The sequence below is a fragment of the Trichoderma ghanense genome (assembly GCF_004382785.1).
Source record: "Trichoderma ghanense strain CCMA-1212 chromosome Unknown scaffold_0, whole genome shotgun sequence".
NCBI lineage: Eukaryota > Fungi > Ascomycota > Sordariomycetes > Hypocreales > Hypocreaceae > Trichoderma > Trichoderma ghanense.
Window position 1 is genome coordinate 2,132,143 of NW_027395663.1, and position 21,953 is coordinate 2,154,095.

General features: G+C 54.0%; 7 protein-coding genes across 7 annotated transcripts; 3 read left to right on the forward strand and 4 right to left on the reverse strand.

Annotated features, from left to right (window-relative positions):
- Positions 1-729: 729 nt before the first annotated feature.
- On the forward strand, positions 730-1,756 carry CCMA1212_000728 (Putative fructose-bisphosphate aldolase; the record flags this gene model as incomplete). The annotated part of the gene is made up of 3 exons (XM_073698186.1): positions 730-818; positions 906-1,409; positions 1,483-1,756. 3 exons carry the CDS (start codon positions 730-732, stop codon positions 1,754-1,756), a joined length of 867 nt encoding a protein of 288 aa, XP_073563927.1.
- A 133-nt stretch (positions 1,757-1,889) lies between these two features.
- On the reverse strand, positions 1,890-2,681 carry CCMA1212_000729 (putative galactose dehydrogenase GalD; the record flags this gene model as incomplete). The annotated part of the gene is made up of 1 exon (XM_073698187.1): positions 1,890-2,681. One exon carries the CDS (start codon positions 2,679-2,681, stop codon positions 1,890-1,892), a length of 792 nt encoding a protein of 263 aa, XP_073563994.1.
- Positions 2,682-3,296: 615 nt separating this feature from the next.
- Positions 3,297-3,716, reverse strand: CCMA1212_000730 (uncharacterized protein; the record flags this gene model as incomplete). The annotated part of the gene is made up of 1 exon (XM_073698188.1): positions 3,297-3,716. One exon carries the CDS (start codon positions 3,714-3,716, stop codon positions 3,297-3,299), a length of 420 nt encoding a protein of 139 aa, XP_073563359.1.
- A 3,547-nt stretch (positions 3,717-7,263) lies between these two features.
- CCMA1212_000731 (uncharacterized protein) lies at positions 7,264-7,894 on the forward strand (the record flags this gene model as incomplete). Its single annotated transcript, XM_073698189.1, has 2 exons — positions 7,264-7,305; positions 7,574-7,894. The coding sequence occupies 2 exons, from the start codon at positions 7,264-7,266 to the stop codon at positions 7,892-7,894; spliced, it is 363 nt and encodes a 120-aa protein (XP_073563360.1).
- Positions 7,895-10,785: 2,891 nt separating this feature from the next.
- Positions 10,786-12,878, forward strand: CCMA1212_000732 (Serine/threonine-protein kinase 32B; the record flags this gene model as incomplete). The annotated part of the gene is made up of 7 exons (XM_073698190.1): positions 10,786-10,828; positions 11,003-11,125; positions 11,240-11,351; positions 11,426-11,630; positions 11,694-11,849; positions 11,904-12,355; positions 12,413-12,878. The coding sequence occupies 7 exons, from the start codon at positions 10,786-10,788 to the stop codon at positions 12,876-12,878; spliced, it is 1,557 nt and encodes a 518-aa protein (XP_073563357.1).
- Positions 12,879-14,868: 1,990 nt separating this feature from the next.
- On the reverse strand, positions 14,869-16,774 carry CCMA1212_000733 (AP-1-like transcription factor; the record flags this gene model as incomplete). The annotated part of the gene is made up of 3 exons (XM_073698191.1): positions 14,869-15,100; positions 15,163-16,217; positions 16,295-16,774. 3 exons carry the CDS (start codon positions 16,772-16,774, stop codon positions 14,869-14,871), a joined length of 1,767 nt encoding a protein of 588 aa, XP_073563358.1.
- A 2,914-nt stretch (positions 16,775-19,688) lies between these two features.
- On the reverse strand, positions 19,689-19,967 carry CCMA1212_000734 (uncharacterized protein; the record flags this gene model as incomplete). The annotated part of the gene is made up of 2 exons (XM_073698192.1): positions 19,689-19,782; positions 19,846-19,967. 2 exons carry the CDS (start codon positions 19,965-19,967, stop codon positions 19,689-19,691), a joined length of 216 nt encoding a protein of 71 aa, XP_073563363.1.
- Between the last annotated feature and the right edge of the window lie 1,986 nt (positions 19,968-21,953).

Sequence of the window (21,953 nt, forward strand, 5' to 3'; positions counted from 1 at the left end):
TTTTGAGACCTCCGCATATCGACCCTCCCGTAATCAGCCTCGGGGGTTTCGGCTATCCCAAGTAGACTCGATGAAGATCATGCCATTGATGCAACATTTCCAGCCTCACGCCATAAAGCTCGAGTGTACGTGCATGTAAATTCTGCTACTAGTCCCGACGGAGTCTAAGCGGCGAGGGAGCCCAACAGCCATGGCCGTAACCCGCTGCTAGCCACAAGTCCTCACGCCAGACATGTTTCCCCAGGAAATACGAGCACGATTCTTCAGCTACTCGGTAGATGTAGGACTGGGGTGAATGTGCGGGTCTGGGGTTGATGACAGTCCAGCGCGTTTGGAAAACATGTCTGCCGAGGGCGTGGCGGCACGGCCAACTTTCAGATACTCTGCTTGCGCCCTCCTAGAATCCCCTTACGATCCGTTCAATTTCCATCATGAATATAGGTCATTGTCCATTTTCGCAGTCTAGATGATGTTGTCGTGTCTTATAAGTGAGAACCCCACGGTCTTTACATTCGGTTGCCCGATTAGGAAGACCGGAGCCGAGCGAGCGAAATCGCGGCCCCGATATGCGGAGGTCGAGCTCCGCAGAGCTTGGACGGCGTGAGGGGAAGTTGCAGGGCATCTGCGAAAGCTCATGTGTGCTGTCGTGATATATAGAAAAGTAGCTTCAAGCTTGACAATCATCTGTTTCAAACAGACAGCATCATTACAAGTCACAGCATTGTCGCGATGGGTTCGAGCAGCTTGGAAGACAACACCACGCTCCGCATCCTGCGAGCCGCCGACCAAGGCAACTATGGCGTCCTCGCCGCCGTCGGGTAAAGAACATACTGCTCAACACCAACCTCCCACTCAAACAAGACAAGCAACAAACAACAAAACTGACAATGTGATTTTGAACGCAGCTACAACCTAGAGCAAATCCTCGGCTTCGTCCGCGCCGCCGAGCGCCAAAAATCCCCCCTCATCATCCAGCTCTTCCCCTGGGCCATCGCCCACTCCGACGGCATCCTCGTCCACGCCGCCGCCCAGGCCGCGCGCCAGGCCTCGGTCCCCGTCGCCGTGCACCTCGACCACTGCCAGGACGAGGCCATGGTCCGGCGGGCGTGCGAGCTGCCCTTCGACTCCATCATGGTGGACATGTCGCACCACCCCAAGGAGGAGAATCTGCGCCGGACGAGGGAGCTGGTCGCGTACTGCCACGCGCGAGGGAAAGCGACGGAGGCGGAGCCGGGGCGGATCGAGGGCGGCGAGGACGGCGTCTCGGATACGCTCGACCTGGAGGGACTGATGACGACGGCGGAGGAGGCGAGGGAGTTTGTGGACGCGGGTGTGGATTTGCTGGCGCCGGCGTTTGGGAACGTTCATGGGGAGTATGGGCCGCGGGGGATCGTCTTGGATTTCGAGAGGTGAGTCTTTCTGTTCTTTCATTCTTCTTTCAGGACGTGTGATTCGTGAGCTGATGCTGGATTGCAACAAAAGACTCAAGCAAGTCCACGAAGTTACCAGAGCGAGCAACGTCCTCATTGCTCTGCATGGCGTGACGGGCTTCTCTGAGGCGCTCCTTCGGCAACTTATCGAGGCGGGAGTGCGCAAGATCAACGTCAACAAGGACATTCTCGTGGACTACTATGCGGTGCTGGAGCAAAAGATCAACAAGGCTCCGTTCACGCAGGTGGTGGACGAGGCGATAGAAAAGGTGGCAGAGGCCTTGGCGAGCCAGATGGATGCCGTAGGCTCAAGTGGCAGGGCGTAGTCTCTTGGTGAAAGGAGATGCCTGATACCCCTATTTTGATCATTCTTGTTTGGCAAGCCATGCCCTGGCCTTTCAGTTCAAACAACCTAATGCAACTGCTGGCCCCAATAATCATCGTCTACATCCGTCCTCCCTACGTCCACCCACCATCAATCGTCATGCTCTGGTTCGTCACAGCCGCACTGTCGTCCGCAAGCAACCACATGGCCATCCTCGCCACCTCCACCGGCTCAATCAGCCTCTTGATGGCCTGGTGCCCCAGCACCTTTGCCTCATACTCGGGCGTCAGCACCACCCTCCTCTCCCTCTCCGTAGCAATCGATCCCGGCATAATACTATTCACCCTCACGCCCTTGGGTCCAAACTCATGCGCCAGCGTCCTCGTCAGCCCCACGACCCCAGCCTTGCTCGTCGTGTAAGGCACCTGGCCCGTCGCCGAAACAAGCCAGTTGATGCTCCCCATGTTGACCACCGAGGCATGTCCCGCAGCGAGCAACAGCCCCGGCAGCAGGGCCTGCGTAAGGAAGAACTGGTGCCGCAGATTAACAGCGACGCTCTCGTCCCACCACTCCGCCGTGATGTCCTGCGTGGGCCGCGCCATGGCTCTCGCGGCGCTGTTGATGAGCCCGTCGATCTTGGGGAACTGCTGCAGGATCTTGGCGGCCGTGGGCTTGAGCTCCTGGTCGACCTGGACGACGTCGCAGTGGAAGTAGATGGGCTTGTGCTTGACGTTGCCCCTGGAAGAGAGCCTTTGCACCAGGGAGGCGGCGAGGTCGTCTTCGACGTCGAGGAAGATGACTTGGGATCCTTGGAGGGCGAATTGCTCGACCATTTCGGCGGCGATGCCCTGCGCGCCGCCGGTGATGACGATGGTGCGGTCGACGAGGCTGGGGTATACGGCATATTTGGCTTGGTGGTCCGCCATGGTAAGCGGATGTTCTCGGGCGAGTTCCAGCTGCTGCCCACGTATGTAGTTGTGATGTCTGAGATCGTCTCGACTTCTTTTCTTCCCTTTCCCCCCTTCTAGGTTCTGGTGTTTCTTGTCAACCTGCGGGGATCGGGAACAAGGAGGATTTGGCTCGTATATATATCCAAGGCGTGCCGATCGATTGATTACGATCGATTGACTGCATCGTCTAGAGTATGTACCCCGCCTTCAGCTCGTCCGCTTCAATCTGCACTTCTCCCGACCTCGGATGGCTAAAGGCGTGTGTAACGTTACGAAGCCTTTCATTTAATAATCTTTTTTTTCCGGAGAAGAAACGGATCTTGAATGATTCGAAACAGATTCAAGGTGGTGATGTATTTTGCCATTTGTTCCATCGTTTATTGGTTCCTTGGTTCTTTTGTTCATGTTCGTTGCTATAGACGCTCTGTGCATGTTGTTTTGCTCCTTTTGAGGGGACGGCCGAGGCTTCAGTATACATGAGTATGCAACCCAAGACTTTTAGGTGTTTCTTTATAAACCACAAAACCTGCTTCATGTTCCAACACCAACGAGACCCATATTCGACTTAATCTTCCATCGTCACCATCCTCCTCATTGCCCTCCAGGCGGCTTCCCCTTCTTCGGCCCACTCCCCCCTCCGCTCCTCCCGCCCTTCCTCGTCTCCTTGCCCGGCCCCGTGTCCTGCGCCTGAGCCGTGTCCCCCATCGGCTTGTTGAACTCCTGGTTGGCGCCGCTCGCGTTCAGCGGGTTCGTCTCGTTGCCCCGTCCCGCGGCCTCCTTCTCCGACTCGGGGTCCGTCTTTGACGGGTTGAACGCGGCGTCCTTTTGCGCGGCGACGTCCTCGTCGCGGCCGGATCTCGTGCCCTCGTTGGTGCCCGGCTTGAGGCTTTGGCGGTCCTGGGAGTTTTTGTAGGGGAGCCGGAGGGCGGCGGTTGTGTGGTATTGGCGCGGGAGGGCTGTTATGCAGCAGCGGCGCGGGATGTGGGCGAGGTTGCGGATTGTCGATGTCATGGTTGTGATGGATGATGGATTGTGATTTTGCTTTGTGGTGACTTTCTGTGTGATTCGAGGTGCAATTGGGTTCCTGGTCGAGGTTTTGTAGCTGTTATATCGAAGCTTTCTGCGTTCTTGAGGTCATGGTGACGCTCGGGGAAGCTCCCCAAATACTGACGTCATCAGCGTCTTTCCCAAGCAGCAAATGATCAGCACATGCAAACAGCTTACAGTAATTCAGGGTCAGGAACCAAGACAATGTCTGCAAACACGAGTCTAGAAGAGATCTATCTTGCATTACATCTACCATCCCCTTATTAACCTCAAGATTTTGCATATCGCTAAAGGTACAGATTTCATAAGCTAGAGCTCTTCAGCAGCAGACTGAGTCGCCTAGATAGGTAGTGGGACAAGACACAGCTAATCGCGAGGCGCATATACGTCAAGGTAGGTAGGCTTCATAGGTGCAAGTTATACGAGAGCCAACTTGATAACCAACGACTTCTCATAAACCACACGGCCTTGTGCTGTTTCATTGCTTATAGATGCCAAGTTCAGATGGAAACTGCCTCTGCTCTGTAGCTCGCTTGATTGGCCCACAGCCCAGCGCACTGATGATATCCAAGTGCATCTGACCCCCGGTTCCCACCATCAGCAGAGGTTGCAACGGATGGAACTCTTTTGGAAAGAAAAGGCAGCTGCCAACTTAAAGTTTAGTTGGAGAAATCCACAATCAAAGAAACATTGTTGTTTGCTTTCCGGTGCGTTTCGCTCCACGTCAGCATCTTGCATCGCGGCTCAACCTGCACGACCAGAATAGGTCATCTCGACATGGCCAACCTGCATGAACCTTCTCGTACGTTTCACACGGAAACATATCGCCAAGGCTCTCCTGTTTCTATCTTTCCGCACATGCTCACAGGCCCAGCCGCACTCCCGTCACGCTCGCGCCGCTTCAGCCAAGCAATCCAAATCCCACGCGAAGCTTACATGACACGTCCTCGCACAATCAACGACGCAAAGCCATCACACACAAACACACACAAAAAGGGTCACATCGGAGATCCCGTAACAGGAAAAAAGGGGGGGTGGGATTCGGAGGTGCCGCCGACGGAACAGAACGAAACAACATCAAAGGCTTGCCTCCTGCGTTTGCGTCGCATGCAGAATGGAGTTCTCCCTTTGCGGGAAACAAAAAGCGTGCGTGAGTGCCACTTACGGAGACTATGGGCCGGTGAGGCGAACGGACCACTGCGATGTCCGGGCGACTTCGACATTGGAAAATGAGGGGGCTAGTGGTATGTACCTGCGGATATGACCCTGATGTCGATGTTCATGTGAGTTGGGGGGACGTGCTCAGTGAAGGGAGGACCCTTTCATTTGGCAGTGTCAACGCGGGATGCTTGCTGGCACTTGCGGGTTCAATCAATGCCGGGTTGGTTTCTGGAATTGTCTCTTCCTTCACCTGTAACTCACTAGGTTCGGCTTCAGCCGTGACGTTGAGTACGTGCGTATGACTGGTTGAAATGTGATGATCTAACTTGAGCAAAGTTATTTACGTGGGCCGTTCTGAGAATGATGAAGAGGTATCGGACAACTCTTTGCAACAATAGGACGTTGTCCAGTCGTTCGTAGACTCATACCCCTTGCACAAAGAGAAACTCCTGCGGCCGAGTAAGTTAGGGGAAGATAGGTGGAGGATTCTCGGGGAGAATAGGTTCCAAAAGGGCGCGATCATAATGTTTGCCGGCCCATCTCTCAACAAGCGCCATCCGAAACGGACGACCGACCCTCTCTCAGTATGACAAGAGTTGTACTCCGTAGACGGTGCGTGTCATTCATAGATGAAGCTTTTGTCTCGAGACCTCTTGAGCTCCGTTACATCAATGGGCGTACGATGTGATATTTGTTGGAATATTTTGAGTATCAGAGCTGCGATGCTCGAGTGCTGCGTACAACTGGGACTCATAACAGCCCGATGTAGTTTCGATGTGTGTACTCCGTACAAAAGGATATCAAATACACTAGCATTTACGTCTAGGCGGAAGATGAGATCGAATTGCTTCTCAGGGGCTTCTGTGATTGAGTTCCATCACTGTTCAGCCTCTGTTGTGTATACGCCGCACTGCTGCAGTGCTCCATCACTTGGAGAGAATCACTCGCGCATTGCTTCACCTCGGCCACAGACCTGATACGACTAATGTGCCCGGAACGTAAATGGAGACACGCTTGCTCTTGATGTCAATGCCCCTTGTCCGGCTTGTCGAAAATGGTAAGATAACCATCTGAGTGGGCAACCTACAGCCTACCCAGCCGGCAGTTGTCTGGTCCACAAAGTTTGGAGATTCATTGGCCATCTGACTCTGATGTACCCTTCGATTCAGGGAGTACTTACTTTTTCACTTACTCCCCCCTCTCTTCGTCTCATGCAGCCTCTTGGGTTTCCAGCCAGAGCGCCCCCTTTTCAGCTCTCATTCTTTGGCTTCCACGCCTGGTGCATACGGTCAAGCCACAGAGAAAGACGTCGTAATCTGGATGCGACGTAGCGACGGCGCGAGTTCGACGGACAAACTACTAATAGTAGCAAGCAAGCATCATCGATCCCTTCGACCAACAGCCAGCGGCAGGGACGTGTCGTTTGTTAGATTTGGCGAGCGATCACTGCGTGCTGATCAGCGGATGTACGTTCGGACTACAGTACAGTACAAGTGGTAGTCTCCCTTGCGCAGTTTAACCCAGTGACCCCTGAGGAGAGCGACTAATAAGAGTGAGCATCACCAAATGTAACCAGCCCTCGGATCTGGGCGTCGGGGGGGTGGGGGAAGTCAGCGATCGTAGCCTGGACCTCAATGATGTCGCTTCAAGTTGGTTATAAGTGGCAGAGACTCATGCAGGACTACGATGTTCCGTCTGAAGCTCATACCATCATGAGTCTGGTACACATGGGTACAAAGTTGCGAATCCCCTCTCAGTCCCTTTCTTCGTAAGATTGACCAGACAACAAAACGAATTTAGGCGCAAACCGACGCCCAAGGGCAGAGCCTAGTGTGGCGCCAGCGGCCGTCTCGTGACGCTCCGTTCAAGATGGCGGCGCGCTTGTGCAACGAGGGATCGGCGCGGCAGCACGTGGGCTAGGCAGGGATGCCGAGGCAGCGAGGATGATGTTGCCGTTTTGCTGCTGCTTGATTGTATTGTAGGGTCTTGAGATTGCTGAGGAGATAGTCTGGAGGAGAGGATCGAAGGGAGGTGCGGTGGCTGGGTGCGAGAGCTGAGCTGTGCACACTGTACGAGGGCGGGATTCCTTGCATGGTGGGCAATCAACTGGACGTATTCCATTCGAGTTGGTAGAATCAACTCGTGCTTTTCTGCAAGCATCCGTAGGACAAAAGCCCGCCCCATCGGAAGGATCGAAAAGGAGCGCGCAACAAGACCTTTATGTTGTTTTCCTTTTGTCTCCTGACCCAGCCCTTTGCTGCAAAACCCGGTTCGGCCGCGGTTGGCAGCGCGCACAAGGGAGTCGGCGGATTCAAGTTCGCTCAGAGGGAAGCTTCAGCTTCATTTCAACATGCTGATTGGCCTTGATGCTGCAGCTGCACAGTGTGACTTGGTACTCACGAAGTTATGTACTTGTTCGAACAGACAGACAAGATTCCATTGTTACACGCTCCGTACCTATGTTTGACTGCAGCCAACGGCCTCAGCTTGCTCCAGCGCCCTGCATTGATGGCTCCCAGCTATCTGGTTCCCGGATTGGACGCCCATTCCAGTGTCTTTTCCTCTGTCGGCAGTGTTACCGCAGCCGAAGCCAGCAGATCACATTTCAGTTGACGGATCATCTCGCACGCATCACAGAAAACGCAGCTAGATTCTTCTAGGTACTCTCCTCCGAACTGCTCAGCGACTTGAAGTTGGTTCTTATCTTCATCTTCCTGGCACGCAATAGCACTCCTGCTAGAATGGACGCCACAGAGCTGCTTGCTGCTGCTAGCCGGCGACTATCATCGAGCGGTCCTTCGCTTGGGCAATTGAAAGGTGGTCCATGGCGTCGTGAGTCCCAGCGTTGGTCAGCTCTGAATCCGCCGCCGGACTCGCCGACCAGGGCTGCCGTTGACTCTCCCCACAGTGCTGCAGATTCCCCTGCCTGGCCTGGCTGCGTGCTTGCTTGCTTGCTTGCTGCTGGAGCGGCGGGCCAGTGAAGCAAAGATATGTGGGTTAATAGCGTGCGACAATATACGATGATACTACAGCCGACAGAATGCAACGGGACGGAGCTGGCAGAACAACGCGTGCAGCCCGACTACCAAGCTGATGGATGCAGCTTTCGAGAATCTCATATGCTTCTATTGATCCTTCCAGTCGACATTCACCTCCTTTTCCCCCAGTTGCTGCAGCCGCTAGCGGGTGGCGACTGATAGCGCGGGCTCGCTGGATTGCTGGATGGTGTTGTCGGGGCCCTTGAATGGATGGCGGCAAAAATGGCAAAATAGAGACAGCCCTTGAAATCTGGGCAAAAAGGTGTGTGTGTGTCAGCTTCGAATTGAACGGATTGGATGCTATTCTAGAAATCCCGGGGTCTTCGACAACGTGGTACGCGCAGTAGTTCGCTTCTCCACCACACCAATCTCTGGAGTCAAACACGCCTCGGAGCAAAAGAGACAATGAACTGGCTGGCCGATTCACGCTGGAGTGCTGAGCTGCTGTCGCATCTGTCTCACCTTGGATCTCAATTTGCATCTGGTAATATGACCCCATTCCCGATGGCAGAGTTGTACGTGCTGCTCGCACAACTGTCGGGCTCGGTTGCCGCTGCTGATACGAGCTGCAGGTTTTCAAGTCAGACTGACAACTGACAGATGAGTGCTCAGCCCATTTCAATGTTCCGTGCATTGGGTAAGTGTGCCTGCAACACCACATGGTGAGCATCCTCATCGTCAATCAATGGACGGATTCTAGAAGCCTTCCAATGCAATTACGGGCAGCTGAATTGGACGACCTGTAACGAATACTATTCCGTGGCTGCTGCAGGCAGGACCCCCCTCCACTCGCATCTCGACAACCAACAGCATGAGCCCACGCACGCGATGGAGTCCGTCCTCCTGCCATGCATGTGAGCCCTTGTTGATGAGCTGGATGGATGGATCGGGGTCACTCGAGACGACGTGCCAGCAACTGCTCGTGCTGCCTGCTGCTGGTGCTACTGCGCGTCCCATGGACTGTCAATCAGTGACGAGGACCAGCTGTCGCTCCCTTGCCGCGTGCTGTTTTCGACTCGTGTGCCTCGTTTCCTACCTATCGCAACTGCTTCTTTGGTGCTGCGCGGCCCCTTGTCACGGCTGCACATTGTGAGAAAAGCAGCGCGCCATGGATGCGACACACACCGCTAGAATGTGCAATCGACTACGGAGCTGGACAGGTCTGAACTGCTTCCTTTGTTCCGTGCGACATGGATTCAACTTGAACTACGACTCGGTAGTCGCAGGTAGTACGACTCGACATCCGTTCCACCTGAAGGCTTTGACAGGTTGCCGTCGTTGCAATTTCCCAAAAAAAGAGTGGCCGTCGCCATGACTATCTACTTGGGAGTTGTTTGTGATGGTATGTCTTGATCTCATTCGCCGTTCCCTTGCGTCATCCGCGGCCCTGGGCGAGTTCCGAGGACGGGTGCAAGGGACAATGAATCAGATGGGGACCAGAGCGAGCCCATGAGGCATCGAGCAATTCCCGTCTCCAGTGTATTGACTCGTCTCCCACATGCTTGACTTGGTGCCATTGGGCGTCCCCACTGACACCAAATGATAAGATGGGTTTGCTGGCCGAGGTCTGGAACAGAGACTACTAGTTGTATGTCCATCTCATAATGTGAGTTGTCGTGTATGATCGCTCGCAGTCTCGGTTACCCGTGTCATCTTTCATTCCGCCTCTTGACCCGTCTGTCTTCTTCATGCCTCTCATCTGCTCTTCGACACGATGCTCCATACATAGACGCAGACCAACCTCGTCCTCTCCCATAATCGTCGTCCCGGCCCTCCCTGAAACCAAACCCGCGCCATCCCTGCCCTGCATCCAGAAATGCGTGCGCATGTCCTCAGCAGGCATTGAATTGAGCCCACATTGCTGCACCCTCGAGACATAACCGGGTCCCTGCACTGCACCGCACCGCACCGCTGCAGCAGCTCAACCAAAGGGCTCCAGCTACTACGGGGGCGCTAGCACTGAGGCTACGGCGCCCTGATTGCATTGATGAGCCCGCTGAAGCTCCAGCCTCCAGGCGCCCCCCCCCATCAGCTGCATTTGCCGCCTCGGCCGCGCTGCTGGTCGCTGTTACGCTGCCACTACCGGCGCAGCGCTCCACTAATACAGGGCGCCTTGGCCACTAAACCTCCAGGGCAGCCTCTCCAGTGCTGCGACTCTCGCCCCCCCCCGTTCCATCAAATCTCCCGCATCTTCTGAGTGCACTGGCTAGTCTGGGGCGAGCATTGATCATCGCCCTTCATCCTTGCAAGCTCGTCCTCTCCCTGGCTTGCCCTTCTCACTCTTACACGGGACGCATTCTCTCTTCCTGGGACTGCCTCCCGTCTCGCTCTCCATCCCGCAATCGTCCCCTCGCCGGCCCCGTCGAGACCATCGTCGACGGCTTCATCATCATCAGCATCAGCATCATCACCGAGAGCATCGTCGACAGCATCACCAGCACCAAGCGACTCCCGCGCTGCAGCAGACACAAGACGGCCGGGCGATATCTGATACCCAGACCCCCGAACTACAGATACGAGCCGGCATTGGGCCCCAGAACCCAGAACTCCATCGCTCGACCTCGCCGTTATTACTGCAATCCGGTCCATTCGCCGCCTATCCACTCCTGCTAGCCCGCCCATTTGCGACCTTTCCTTATCCTTTTCCTCTCCTTTGCTCCTAAAGCAAGGAACCCCCACTGGCCGCCCGCGAGAAAGCGACAAAACAAGAACCAGACCAGCCGAAGCAGCCAACCCGCCATATTCCTGCCAGACCCGCGAGCAGCATGAGCCTTTGCCGTCGTTGACGAGAATCCAGCTGCACTTGTCCTCCGATCCTCCCCAGCCAATTCATCATGGGCAACGGCCAGGGAAAGCCTGTCGACCTGACCGGCGAAGGTGTGTGACAGAAGAGTCTCCCGGGCGAATCATGGCCTCCAGCAACCCTCCCCTCGTCCCATGCTCGCGCTCCCTCTCTCCACGTGTTCCGGCGCGTTGTGCAGTGATGGAGGACTGCATTTCCCCTGGCCTGCAATGCCGCGCTTCCAGAACATTGAGCTGACCGAACAGCAGCCAATCTCAACCACTTCCGCTTGCTGCGAGTCGTCGGCCGAGGCGCCTTTGGCAAGGTCCGCATTGTCGAGCGCAAAGACACCAACCTGACGTTTGCGCTGAAATACATTCGGAAAGATGAAGGTACGCACATCCCTGCGTCATTCTTCCACGCGCTGCGGCAAGCTCTTGCTTGGCCTGCAGTTGCGCCAAAAAGGGCAAATCATGTTTGAACAGCGCAGCTAACTTATGAAACAGTTGTCAAGTCTGAGAGCGTCCGAAACATCATCCGCGAGCGACGAATGCTGGAGCATGTCAACCACCCTTTCATCTGTAACTTGCGATACAGCTTCCAGGATATCGAATACATGTGAGCCCCCCCTCCAACCCGCGTTACGCCGCCCAGTCTATGGAAGGACCTGTATGCTAACGGCATATCCCAAGGTACCTCGTTGTCGATCTGATGAGCGGCGGCGACTTGCGATTCCACATATCCAGAAAGACGTTTACCGAAGAGGCTGTCCGCTTCTGGATTGCTGAGTTAGGCTGCGCTCTCCGCTATGTCCATTCCCAGAACATCATCCACAGAGACGTTAAGCCGGACAACGTCCTTCTCGACGCCGAGGGGCATGTCCATTTGACCGATTTTGTAGGCTCTGTCCAACCAGCGACAAGATTTGCACGGGCTGATAAGCTGACTTTGCCTGCTTAGAATGTGGCTTCTGACATCGTTCCGGGACGTGTCATGACTAGCAAGTCCGGAACACTGGCCTACCTCGCCCCTGAGGTGTATTCGGGCAAGGGATATGACATTCGTGCGGATTGGTGGTCACTTGGTGTCTTGTTTTACGAGTGCATTTACAACAAGGTAACATGCTGTTCTTTTGCGACTCCCCAAAGGCACGAAGCTTACCAAAACCAGCGACCATTCGAAGGCAACAGCGAATCTTCGCTCAGCCAGCAGGTTCAGTTTTCTCAGCCAAAGTATCCCGTCACGCAGCCCCCCGTCTCGTTAACGTGCCTCTACGCCATCCGTGCCGCACTTGAACGAGACCCCAACAGCCGACTCGGCTCAACATGGGAGAGCTTCATCTACAACGACTTCTTCAAAACTATTGACTTCGATCTGCTCGAGCAAAAGCGCATCGAGCCCATCTTTGTTCCCTCATCGGACAAGACCAACTTCGACGCGACCTACGATTTGGAGGAGCTGCTGCTCGAAGAAGCACCTCTGGAGGCGCGCGCAAGGCGACAGAAGCCCAGAGAACGGCTAAAGGAGGACGCCACCGATCAGGAGATTCGCGAAGACGAACTGTACAGGATGATAGAGACAGACTTCCGTCCGTTTGACTACACCCTTGCGGCTTACAGCAAGTAAGTTTGGATTGTCCTTTCTCACGTTACACAAGACAGCATGTTGACTCTCTGCAGAATCACTGCCACCCAGGGCGAGGACGGAGATGCAGCGACGGGAGAGCCTCAAGCGATCACGACAGACGAAGCCACGCAGATGCCGACGAACGAGCCGCCATCGACCTACCCAGCACCGCCTGTGGACGCCACTGTCAGCGCCGATCGACGGGCGCCCCCTCAGGGGCAATCGTCTGCGTATCCCGGACAGGTCCAATACGTCCCTCGATCACCGCCCATGAGCAAGCGAGTCACCAGCCCGACTGGTGGAGTGCAGTTGACGCTGGATGGCGGAGGCAGCTGGTCTGAGCTGGCTCGACAAGACGCGACGCTTCCTAAGGATGCCAGCACCGTGGCCGAGACGAAGAACGAAGGGTCGGGCGGCATGTTTGGCTTCTTGAAGAGCAAGAAGGGGAGAACCAACAGCCCCAAGCCTAGAGAGCGTGGTGTATTGGGCAAGGAAGGAGCCAGAGTGGTTATCAGTTGAAGAGTCGATTTCGCCTTGGATTTTTGACGGCACAACGCGGGACTGAGGCTCCTTTCCGTCCCTACGGACGGCGAACCGGATGCTCCCCGACGAGAAAGAGTACGTGATATGGGTTAACGGTTTCACGCGGAGTTTACGGACGATTGGCCTTTTGGAGTTTACACGGCCAGCTTGAAGCGCGAAGCACCGGCAATTCCCATCCCTAGGACCGAATCCACCTCGACACAGCTCGTCTAGACTTTCTAAGCGGGCGCATGATCACCATGATCTCTCTTGGCCTACCTTTGTCCCCTTGAAGGACATCTGAGAGGGCGGCACTCTAGGGTGCTCCGCATGTCCACAGCTACCAGCCTGAACGCCTTTTCGATTGTCGATACCCATCTCACTGTACGATACACAACCCTACTCGAAGGGGTACACATCTGCACGTCCTGACGCGTTCTTGACTTTATTCCTTATTTCTGTTGTTTTTGGATAGAGAGCAGTCTTTTCCTCTCCGCTTTATTCATTTCTGATGTATTCTCTTCTTTTCCCGGTTTGGCGTTTGCATATTTTAGACGAGGAACAGACAGAGCAGGCGGAATAGCGGGAATATGCGCATCTGCATCATCGTCCTAGTAGTTTGATTATACCTTTTACTCAACGTTACACCATGGATGGGCAGGCTGGGGGGTGGCGCGCCTCAAAGATAGAGAGACGGAAGCGAACAAGGGAAAGAAGGAAGTGTTTAGTTGAGCGATGATCATGATGTATACCTAGGTATACTACTATACAGCATATATGAATACATATTAATGTACCTAGATTTCAACAAGCATTTGCAGCACGACTTATCAAGAACGACTTATCAAGACATCAACTCTTTTTTTTGATCTTCTCCTTTTTTTTTTTCCTGGGTAGAACAAGTGTAATAACTTGGAATGGGTGGTATTTACCCGGGTCTGCCAATATCCGGTGGCAAAAAACATGGGCGCGGGGGGGAAGTCTCCCAAGCAAAGCAAAGGAGTTTTCTAAATCGGCGTCAACTTGAGCTGGATTTGGTTTCTCACGAGTTTCCGGAAGTCCCTTGGTCCATGTTGTATATTTCAAGTGCAAAAGAAAAGAATTGAATGTGCGGGAAGAAGAGATTGGGACTGATGAAGAAATTGAGATTGAGCACCATCTAGTCTTCTCGATGAAATTCATAGAACAGGTAGTGAGCGGGATGGGAGGGAGCGTTTGGGCTCGCTTTATGCCAACATTATCTGCTGCTATTGAGCATCTCAATAATATTCCATTCATACTATCAGAATTCCAATATGCTTCTTATAAAAAATAAGAAGAAGAAGAAAGAGAAGAAGAAGAAGAAGAGATTCATACAATGGGCCAGCTTGCTGCACCTTATATCGGTTCCGTTTATTATTTCCCGAGTACTAGGTACCTTATTTACTTGAAAAAGAGTGTGCGATATACACATTCACCGCCCCATTCGTATGGCAAGGCATCCCCAACTTGCCGGTTCACGTTTGCCTTCAATGGCTTAGGACCCGTGCTGAGTTCAATACATGACTGTCCTAACGAAAGTAGGTACATTTCGATGAAGGAAAAGTATTCCTTTCCAACACCGCGCTCGTGTATCTCATGGTGTGGAACTTGCAAGCACGCAAGATATCGGAAAGAGTGAGAATGAGTAGAATGTCCAGTGTAGCAAGAGCTGCAAACGCAGAGTATAACCATTGAGATAGAAATACAACAAACCAACCAGATACCGGCATCGATAAATCAAGGAAAAAGAAAATCAAGATTATGCTTCAAAACTGACGACTTGTCCGTTCGTCCTATGATCCCTCCAATGCTTAAAAAAGCCCGGGTGTCAATGGCCTCGGCCATGTCCCTCTTTGCTCAAAACGCCGTGAAATCCATGGATTCTTTGTGTCCCATTTGCACCCGAGATCGGTTGTTTAAAAATTACAGCCATGCGCCAGGCGGCATCTCCGTAAATTCCATTCGTTCATGGCATCACCAGAGGCTCGGACGACGTCTTTTCCACAGCAATGCCCAGTTTTTCAGCCGTGCAATCGGCCGCCTCCTTGCCCATGTACTTCTTGAGAATGGTGTCGAAATCCCTCTCGGCAACAACGGGTCCGCTTCCGGAGCATTTGGCCTTCTTGGTGAGTTCAGAACACAGACCATCCAGGTCAAACTCGCCATTCTGAGCCTTGGGGCATGCTTGTAGCCTCTCCCTGTAATCGACACATTAATACAAGATACATCATGGAAATTAGTCAGACCTGTGGCAACGTACCAAAGCTGGTTACAGTTCATGTTTGTCTTGGTCATGGTCGGATCATCATCCACATTGTCCTTCGCGGCGTCAATCTCATCAATGAGATTCGTCTTCTTCGACAGGTTCGGGCTAGCCATGTTGTAAGGAGTGAAGAAATCGGCCTCGAGTGAGTCATTGAACAGATCGTCAAAGGTTGGGTTGGCCATGATGCTCTCCTGAGGCTCGCGATAATCGCCAAACAGCTGCGGATCAAACTGGCCGCCATTGTTCTGCTGGACCATCCAATCGAAGCTGTTGTTGCTGAAATCAAGGCCAGCAAACTGAGAAAAGGGCCCATCCACGGTGGACATGGAGGGGTGCTCCTCGCCAATGGTTGTCAGGGTGTCGACAGGCTTGAAGCCCATGGGAGACTGGGTGAAAGGCTCGGGAGATGTGCCGCACGACGAGCTCGCGCCCACATTGGAATTGGAATGAGAAGAAGCCGACGGCGAGCTTGTCGTGTTGTTCATGCTGTAGTTGACCGAGTCGACGCTAGCCCTTGATCCGGTAGCGGTGGAGCTGCTCATGGACGGAGTGTGCATGTTGAAGACGCCATTGTTGAACTTGGCGAGATCTTCCTTGAACTGCGCATTTCGCGCCGCCTGTTGGGACATGCGAGCTGGCTTGTCCGCGTTGTTCTGGTTTGTGGCAGGGCTAGAGGCGTGGTTGGAGACGGGGCTGATGGGTTGGGACATGGACTTCTGGTGCGCCTTGGCAGGGGGTCCAGGGAGGCTTCCGAACTTGGGGAACTCAAACTGGAAGTTGACGTCAGGCAGGTTGCTGATGGCTGCAGCGCCAAATGTCTGAGCACGGACGGGCGCAGACGTCTTGGGCGTCACGAGCGCCATCCTCTGCTTGTAGTGGTTCAGCTCAGCAGAGATACGCTCGACCTGAGCGCGAAGCAAGTCGTTCTCATGATTGGCGGCTTCAGACGCCTTCTCCAGCTCCTCGACCTTGGTCTCAAGATCCTTGAGGTGCTTCTCCTTTCTCTCTCTAAAGGCACGCTGAGCAGCTCGGTTCTGAGCCTTGCGCTTCTGCAGAGGGACTTTTGTTAGCGGACAAGAGGCCGAGAGGAAAAAGGAATAGGCAAGAAGGCATGAATTGGGCGTACCGAAGTTGGCTCCGAAGTAAGCGGCTTCCGGCCAGGCTTCTTGGGCACCTTGTCGGAACTCTCATGTCTCTTGGACTCGTTGCCAGGGCCGGCATCGTCCTCCTCATCATCCGGATGGTTCCTCTTCTCGGGGTTGTCGGTCTCAGTAGAGTCGGACTTTGCGCTCATGGCCCCATCCCGCGCATCGCCTATCGTGGCTGTCTGGCCGGCATCATTGGCAAACGAGAAGTCAAAGCTGGAGTCTCCAAAGTCGTAGTCGTAGTGGTCGAGGAAGGGGCTCTCCTGGAAGGCAGCGCCGTCCAGGCTCTGGAGCGGATTCGGCTTGAAAGAAGTCGGGGACAGCGAGAGGCCAGTCTTGGTGTTCGCCTGCTGCTGCTGCTTGTTCGCGTTGAGAGCCGTGAAGAGAAGGCTCTGCTGCTGCGGGGTCAGGAAGAAGTTCGGAGGCACTGCCGAGCCACTTCCAGCGCCGGTTGTTGCCATTCTGCAGATTTCCTGGAGGATAGACTACAGTAATATGCCAACTCTGACGATGTCGCTGCCTACAGGATGGCAAATTCAAACCCAGGCGTCCGTCTCTTGTCGCGCTCTCTCAGTGGCCTTGCTCCTCTGTTCCAGCGCCGTGGCCGCGGGTGGCGGGGAGTTGATTTCAAATGCTAGACGCTAGGGCCAAAACGATCCAGGGGGGAAAGCAGAGAAAGAGAACTGTCAAAAGCAACGCAGCGACGAGAGGGCAGGAACTGGTAGATAAGAATAGGCCCAGACGGCAGAGTGAGGAATTGTCGGATGGCGCTGCACAGCATAAAATGCGCAGCTCTTGGATCCAGGACAGTGTCGTGATAGTGATGATGCGAGTGGACGGTTTGGTTGCAGGAGGGCAGACGGCCGGGAGGCAAATTGAGCAGCTGGCGCGGTCTGGTAATAGCGGCTTCGCAGCGTCGTTCCTTCAGCAGGCCGGCCAGTGGGGCGTGCGGATGACAGGGAAGTGCGTCGAGTGTCTTTTTGTTGATGCCTGAGTCAGAAAAATCTCTTCTAGGCGGTTCCGTGCGGCCTGGGACAGCAGCGAGGCCAGAGCAGACGGGGGCTCGCACTGTGGCTCGGCGTCAGAAGGGGTCGAGAGGAGACGCAGTGTGGTGATTGTGATGCGATTGCTTCGGCTGGGGAAGATGCGGCACAGTATTTCGTGTTCGAGGTTGCGCCGATGAGGAATCTTGGGGCATTTGTCAGCGGCAGAGGCCGGGCGGGGCAGCGCAGCAACAGCCCGTCCGCTCTTCAGCCCTTTTGGCGTGCACCAATAGGAAGCCGCCGAGGTGCGCAGGCTCGCGCCCCCATTGGCCAGACCCCGGACGCAATGCTCGGCCTGACCGCTGTCCGCTCTGCCGCAACGCCTCGGTGTCGACTCAGAAACTCGACACAGTGTGTGAGACTCGGGCTGCTTACGGATACAGCAACTGAACTGCCGTTGAACCACGAACCACGAACTAATTACCTAGCATTGCTGTACCGTCGAGTCCTTGATCCGGCGGGAATATTAAGCGGCTTAATCTCGTGCTTCGTGTGTCCGCGATGGCCCCTGGACGAGTGCCTGTGCCTGGTCCTCGGGTCGACGATGCCTACATAACGCCTCGCTGATCCCTCATTTGCTTGTGTCTTCGGCATGCGTCCCGACATCTGGAGATGCCCCCTACTGGCTAACACTTCATGTTCCTCTGCTTCCGCTCTTCCCCGTTCCACGCCTTCCTCCAAAGGCCCACGGCTGTTGGTATTAGTGCATGGTGGGAGCATCGCCGGCCAGCATGAACTGGGGATACACGCCGACAAACCATTTATACCCCATACCTACAAAGAAGCACCTTTTTCGACATAGACGCAGCAGCTGACGGGTGGTACCGATCTCGTACTGACAAGTCGATCCTACCCCGAACAGTGCACGAATTTACCGGTCGATTGCAAGATAGGTAATAACTGACGGTGCCAACCGAAGTGGTGTCAGCATTGAACCCCTTCGGCATTTGCGCTGAATCCGGCCCGATATTTCCAGAGACTGCCGGAGACGAATAACCTAGGTAGTTAATCAGGGACACTGTGCCTCTCTACTTGAGCGGATAGCTGGCTCTATTTTGCCTTTCGACTCCAGGAATCCAGACCTCAACTCGACGTCAAAAACCACATGATGAGCGCATCATCAATCGTCAGCATTCTCCTCCAACGTCCAACGGCCCGTCGCCCCAATGAGGTGATTTGCCGCGTGGGGACTGACTGCTAGTGCCGCCCACGGGCATGGCAGACATGTGCCAACCATTCCCTTTTGCTCGAACCCCATTCTGTTGCGCTTCTCGTCAGACAGCAAGGGGTTTCTCGTCATAGCCATGCGGACAACTACCTACTCCGTGGGCCGGCGAGGGAAAAGGCACCAGGCGTAACAAGTAATGCCTCTGCATCGCTCCGCAAGGCCGCACTTCCTGCTACAATCTCCGGGCGTCGAGTGGGGTCTAGCACTAACTGGCCAAGTTCCGCACCCGGAAAAAGGACCCTGCTGTTCGTATCACCGACACGTCCTGCGATGCTGCATGGAATGCGGACGAGGTCGCAACACGAGCATTAGCAGGTACCACTTCGTACCACCAGTTGATGGATTGAGTGAGGTGAGCCGCTTTGAGTGGCAGGCTGGCGCCCTACGGTATACATCTCACCTGATATCCGTATGGAATTGAAGCTACTCTGTACAGGCTGAAGCATCCTAGGCGAAAACGACAGACCCATATGTACCTACTAGGTAGGTACCTTAGCCAGCCGGCCGTCTTTGCCGCTATCCACCGGCTATCAATTCGATTCCGGGCGGAGGCGGCAAATGCTACTGAAATCTGATCGAACAGGACCAGCACTACCCCGCTGAGAATCTACTTCACCCACCAGAGTCATCAAAGCCAGCCTTACTATTGACGCGTGGCTAGCTGAATGAGGCTCGATTCGCCATCGTCTTCGCCCGACCTCGCTCGTTACTGTCCAGCAGATGCCTTCTGCCTATCCTGTCGCTTGTCTAGTGTGCGCAGTGATAGACCACCTGCCGCTCGAAACGAGAAATACGACCAAATGACTCTCTGCGGCGCCCGCCAGGATAGCAATCTGCCGTCGGAAGCTGCTCGTTCATCGCCCTATCTATCGGCTAGAGAATGATGTGGCTTCAGCTATCAGCAGCAATTCAAATATCGAGGAAGCAATTCACAATGTGTCTACGCATCCCATGTAAGACATTCAGCCACGACAGTACCAAATCAAGAAAAAGAGATAGTGTGCAATGTTCATTTCATCAATTCATGCCTAGCGGCTAGTGTACCCGTTCCCTTTGCTCTGATCCGATCAACGCCTTCAAAGCATTCAAAACCACAATCCCGCTCTAGTTCTTGGCCATCTCCTTGTGAGCCTCGGCCTTGTTGTTGTGGGCAGTCTCGTCGAACTTGTCACCGATGGCGTCCTTGCCGGCGCTCAGGCTGTGAAGGTTGTTAGCGATGCACACGCTGCAGATAGGGACCGGAATATTTGCTCCGACTTACCGAGTGCTGACGGGAACATCGTCGTTCTTGGCAATTTGCTTGTTGGTCTCCTTGCTCGCACCGGAAGTAGCGCCCTGGATGGACTCGGCGACGTAGTTGATAGCCTGCTTAGCGGTCTCCATTGTGAAAGTGATTGAAGAGTGTTGAGGTGTTGTTGTGTGTTTGTGTGTGTGTGTGTGGTTGAGAGTTGAGAGTTGAGAGTTGTGTGATGATGATGAGAATAAATTGATTCCGAGAGGGGAGAAGTCGAGGTTTAAATAAACGGTCAAGAGCAGGTCAATAAACCTGATCTTCCTGCGCAATCCCGCATTTTTCACTTCCTGCTCGACATTTCGATGTCATTGAATACCAACTTCTCCATATTCTGGTGGCCAAGATCGTCGCTTGCCAGGCACCTCCGGGACGCAATTGGCAGCATATCATCTGGGAAGTGGATCAATCCGGGGCAATTCACCAATGAGCACAGCAGGCTCTACGTCATTCCGGCTTGTCAAGGACAAAGTTTAATTCACGTTCCACTCCACATTTTTCCGTTCTGGGGAAGCAATGACGCAACGTAACCAAGGTCCAGCCTTGTCTCGATCGCAGCATCGTGGAATTCGATGGCGATCGGATTCCGACATGGAAGGCAGCAAGGAACTGAATTACGTATGTACTTGCTGAGGGCAATGCGGAGAGCTCCTGGTGAGAACGGGGACTTTTCGGGCGCAGGTTTTCAGGGACCTCGGGCAAAACATCTAGATCTTGGTTTGCGTATCATCTCCACAATTGCATGATGACGGCATAGGGTTGTCGAACAAGGAGCCTAGTTGCTTGAGTTCATGATCAGCTGATGCGGCGAACTGCTACTGACTGATGGGAATAGAAGTGTGCAGTGAGCAGACATGTTACGATGGTTCGAAGGCCATTCGTTGTTGGAGCTCTCCAACGTATTTCAAGCACCGATGCTTTTCCGTAGGTGTTGTGGACGTTTTCACTCAAGTGCCGTCCAACATGGTCGTTCGCATTCGGACAACACGGGAGCAAGCATCGCGCTTTGCCATATGCACTACATTAGGGTGACGCAACGTGGATGGGACAAGGGACTACATTCACATAGGGACAGTCTTGAGCGGTACCACGAGACGAGCCGTTTCAGGAAGATCTGCACTTAGTGTAACAATGCCCTGGATATCCCTCGAGGGGATGGCGCCACGTACATCACGCATGCCGACTTCTTGTCCTACCCGGCTCCTTCAAGTTATTAGACCTAACGGTGTTCAAACTCTACGACACAACAATTGTCGTGGAACCATATTTGTCTCAGCTCGGAGCAGCGGCAGGCCAGAATGCTAGGAACAACACCCGGTGTTGGCTGCTATGCCGATACGTGCCCCCATATCGGGCACAGATGCCAAGTATCGGGCCAAACTGCCGAGTGGGTATCAACTGAATTAATTACTGCCTGGTGGTGCTTCACTTCTGCTGCGTCTGTTCTCTGCCGCCTTCACCAGCCCATTGGATCAGGCCATTATCTTGTAATCGTCCGGTCTTTGGAGCATGGCGTAGAGACGATAACTCGCTTGACGAGTAGAGAAAAAGTCTGCGTCAAGGCGCTTTTATCCGACGAAATAAGGCCCGGCTTGCTAATTCTGCAGCTGGTTAGCAACTTTGCATACGAATCAATCCGGCGTTGCTGCTATCGGCGCTTTTGCCCAATGCATCACCGCATGATTGGCATACCTCTATTGCTTAGCTGAACAAGCACTACACGCATGCAAATCCGCCATACCGGCAATTTCGCATTCATGTTGTCTGCCATTGACATTGATAATTAAGTATCATATAGTCACCCAGTTTTTGCCAAATATTCCGTCTCCGTGTTGAAACTGCAGGGTAAGAGACATACACGAAGTTCATAGTGATCACCCATCGTTCACGTGACTGCTAATGCACTCCCCGCCCTCTAACGCAGGAGAGGAGATCCGCTAGCCTCGTGCACAAGCGCCAGCTGAGCTGCCGATTTCATGTCCACCTCCTGAGAATAGGTTCCAAGGCTTATTCTGGAGCTTCATCAAGCGCAGCTGAGGCGATTCTTTTCATCAATACTTCTCCTACTTTGGTTGTCG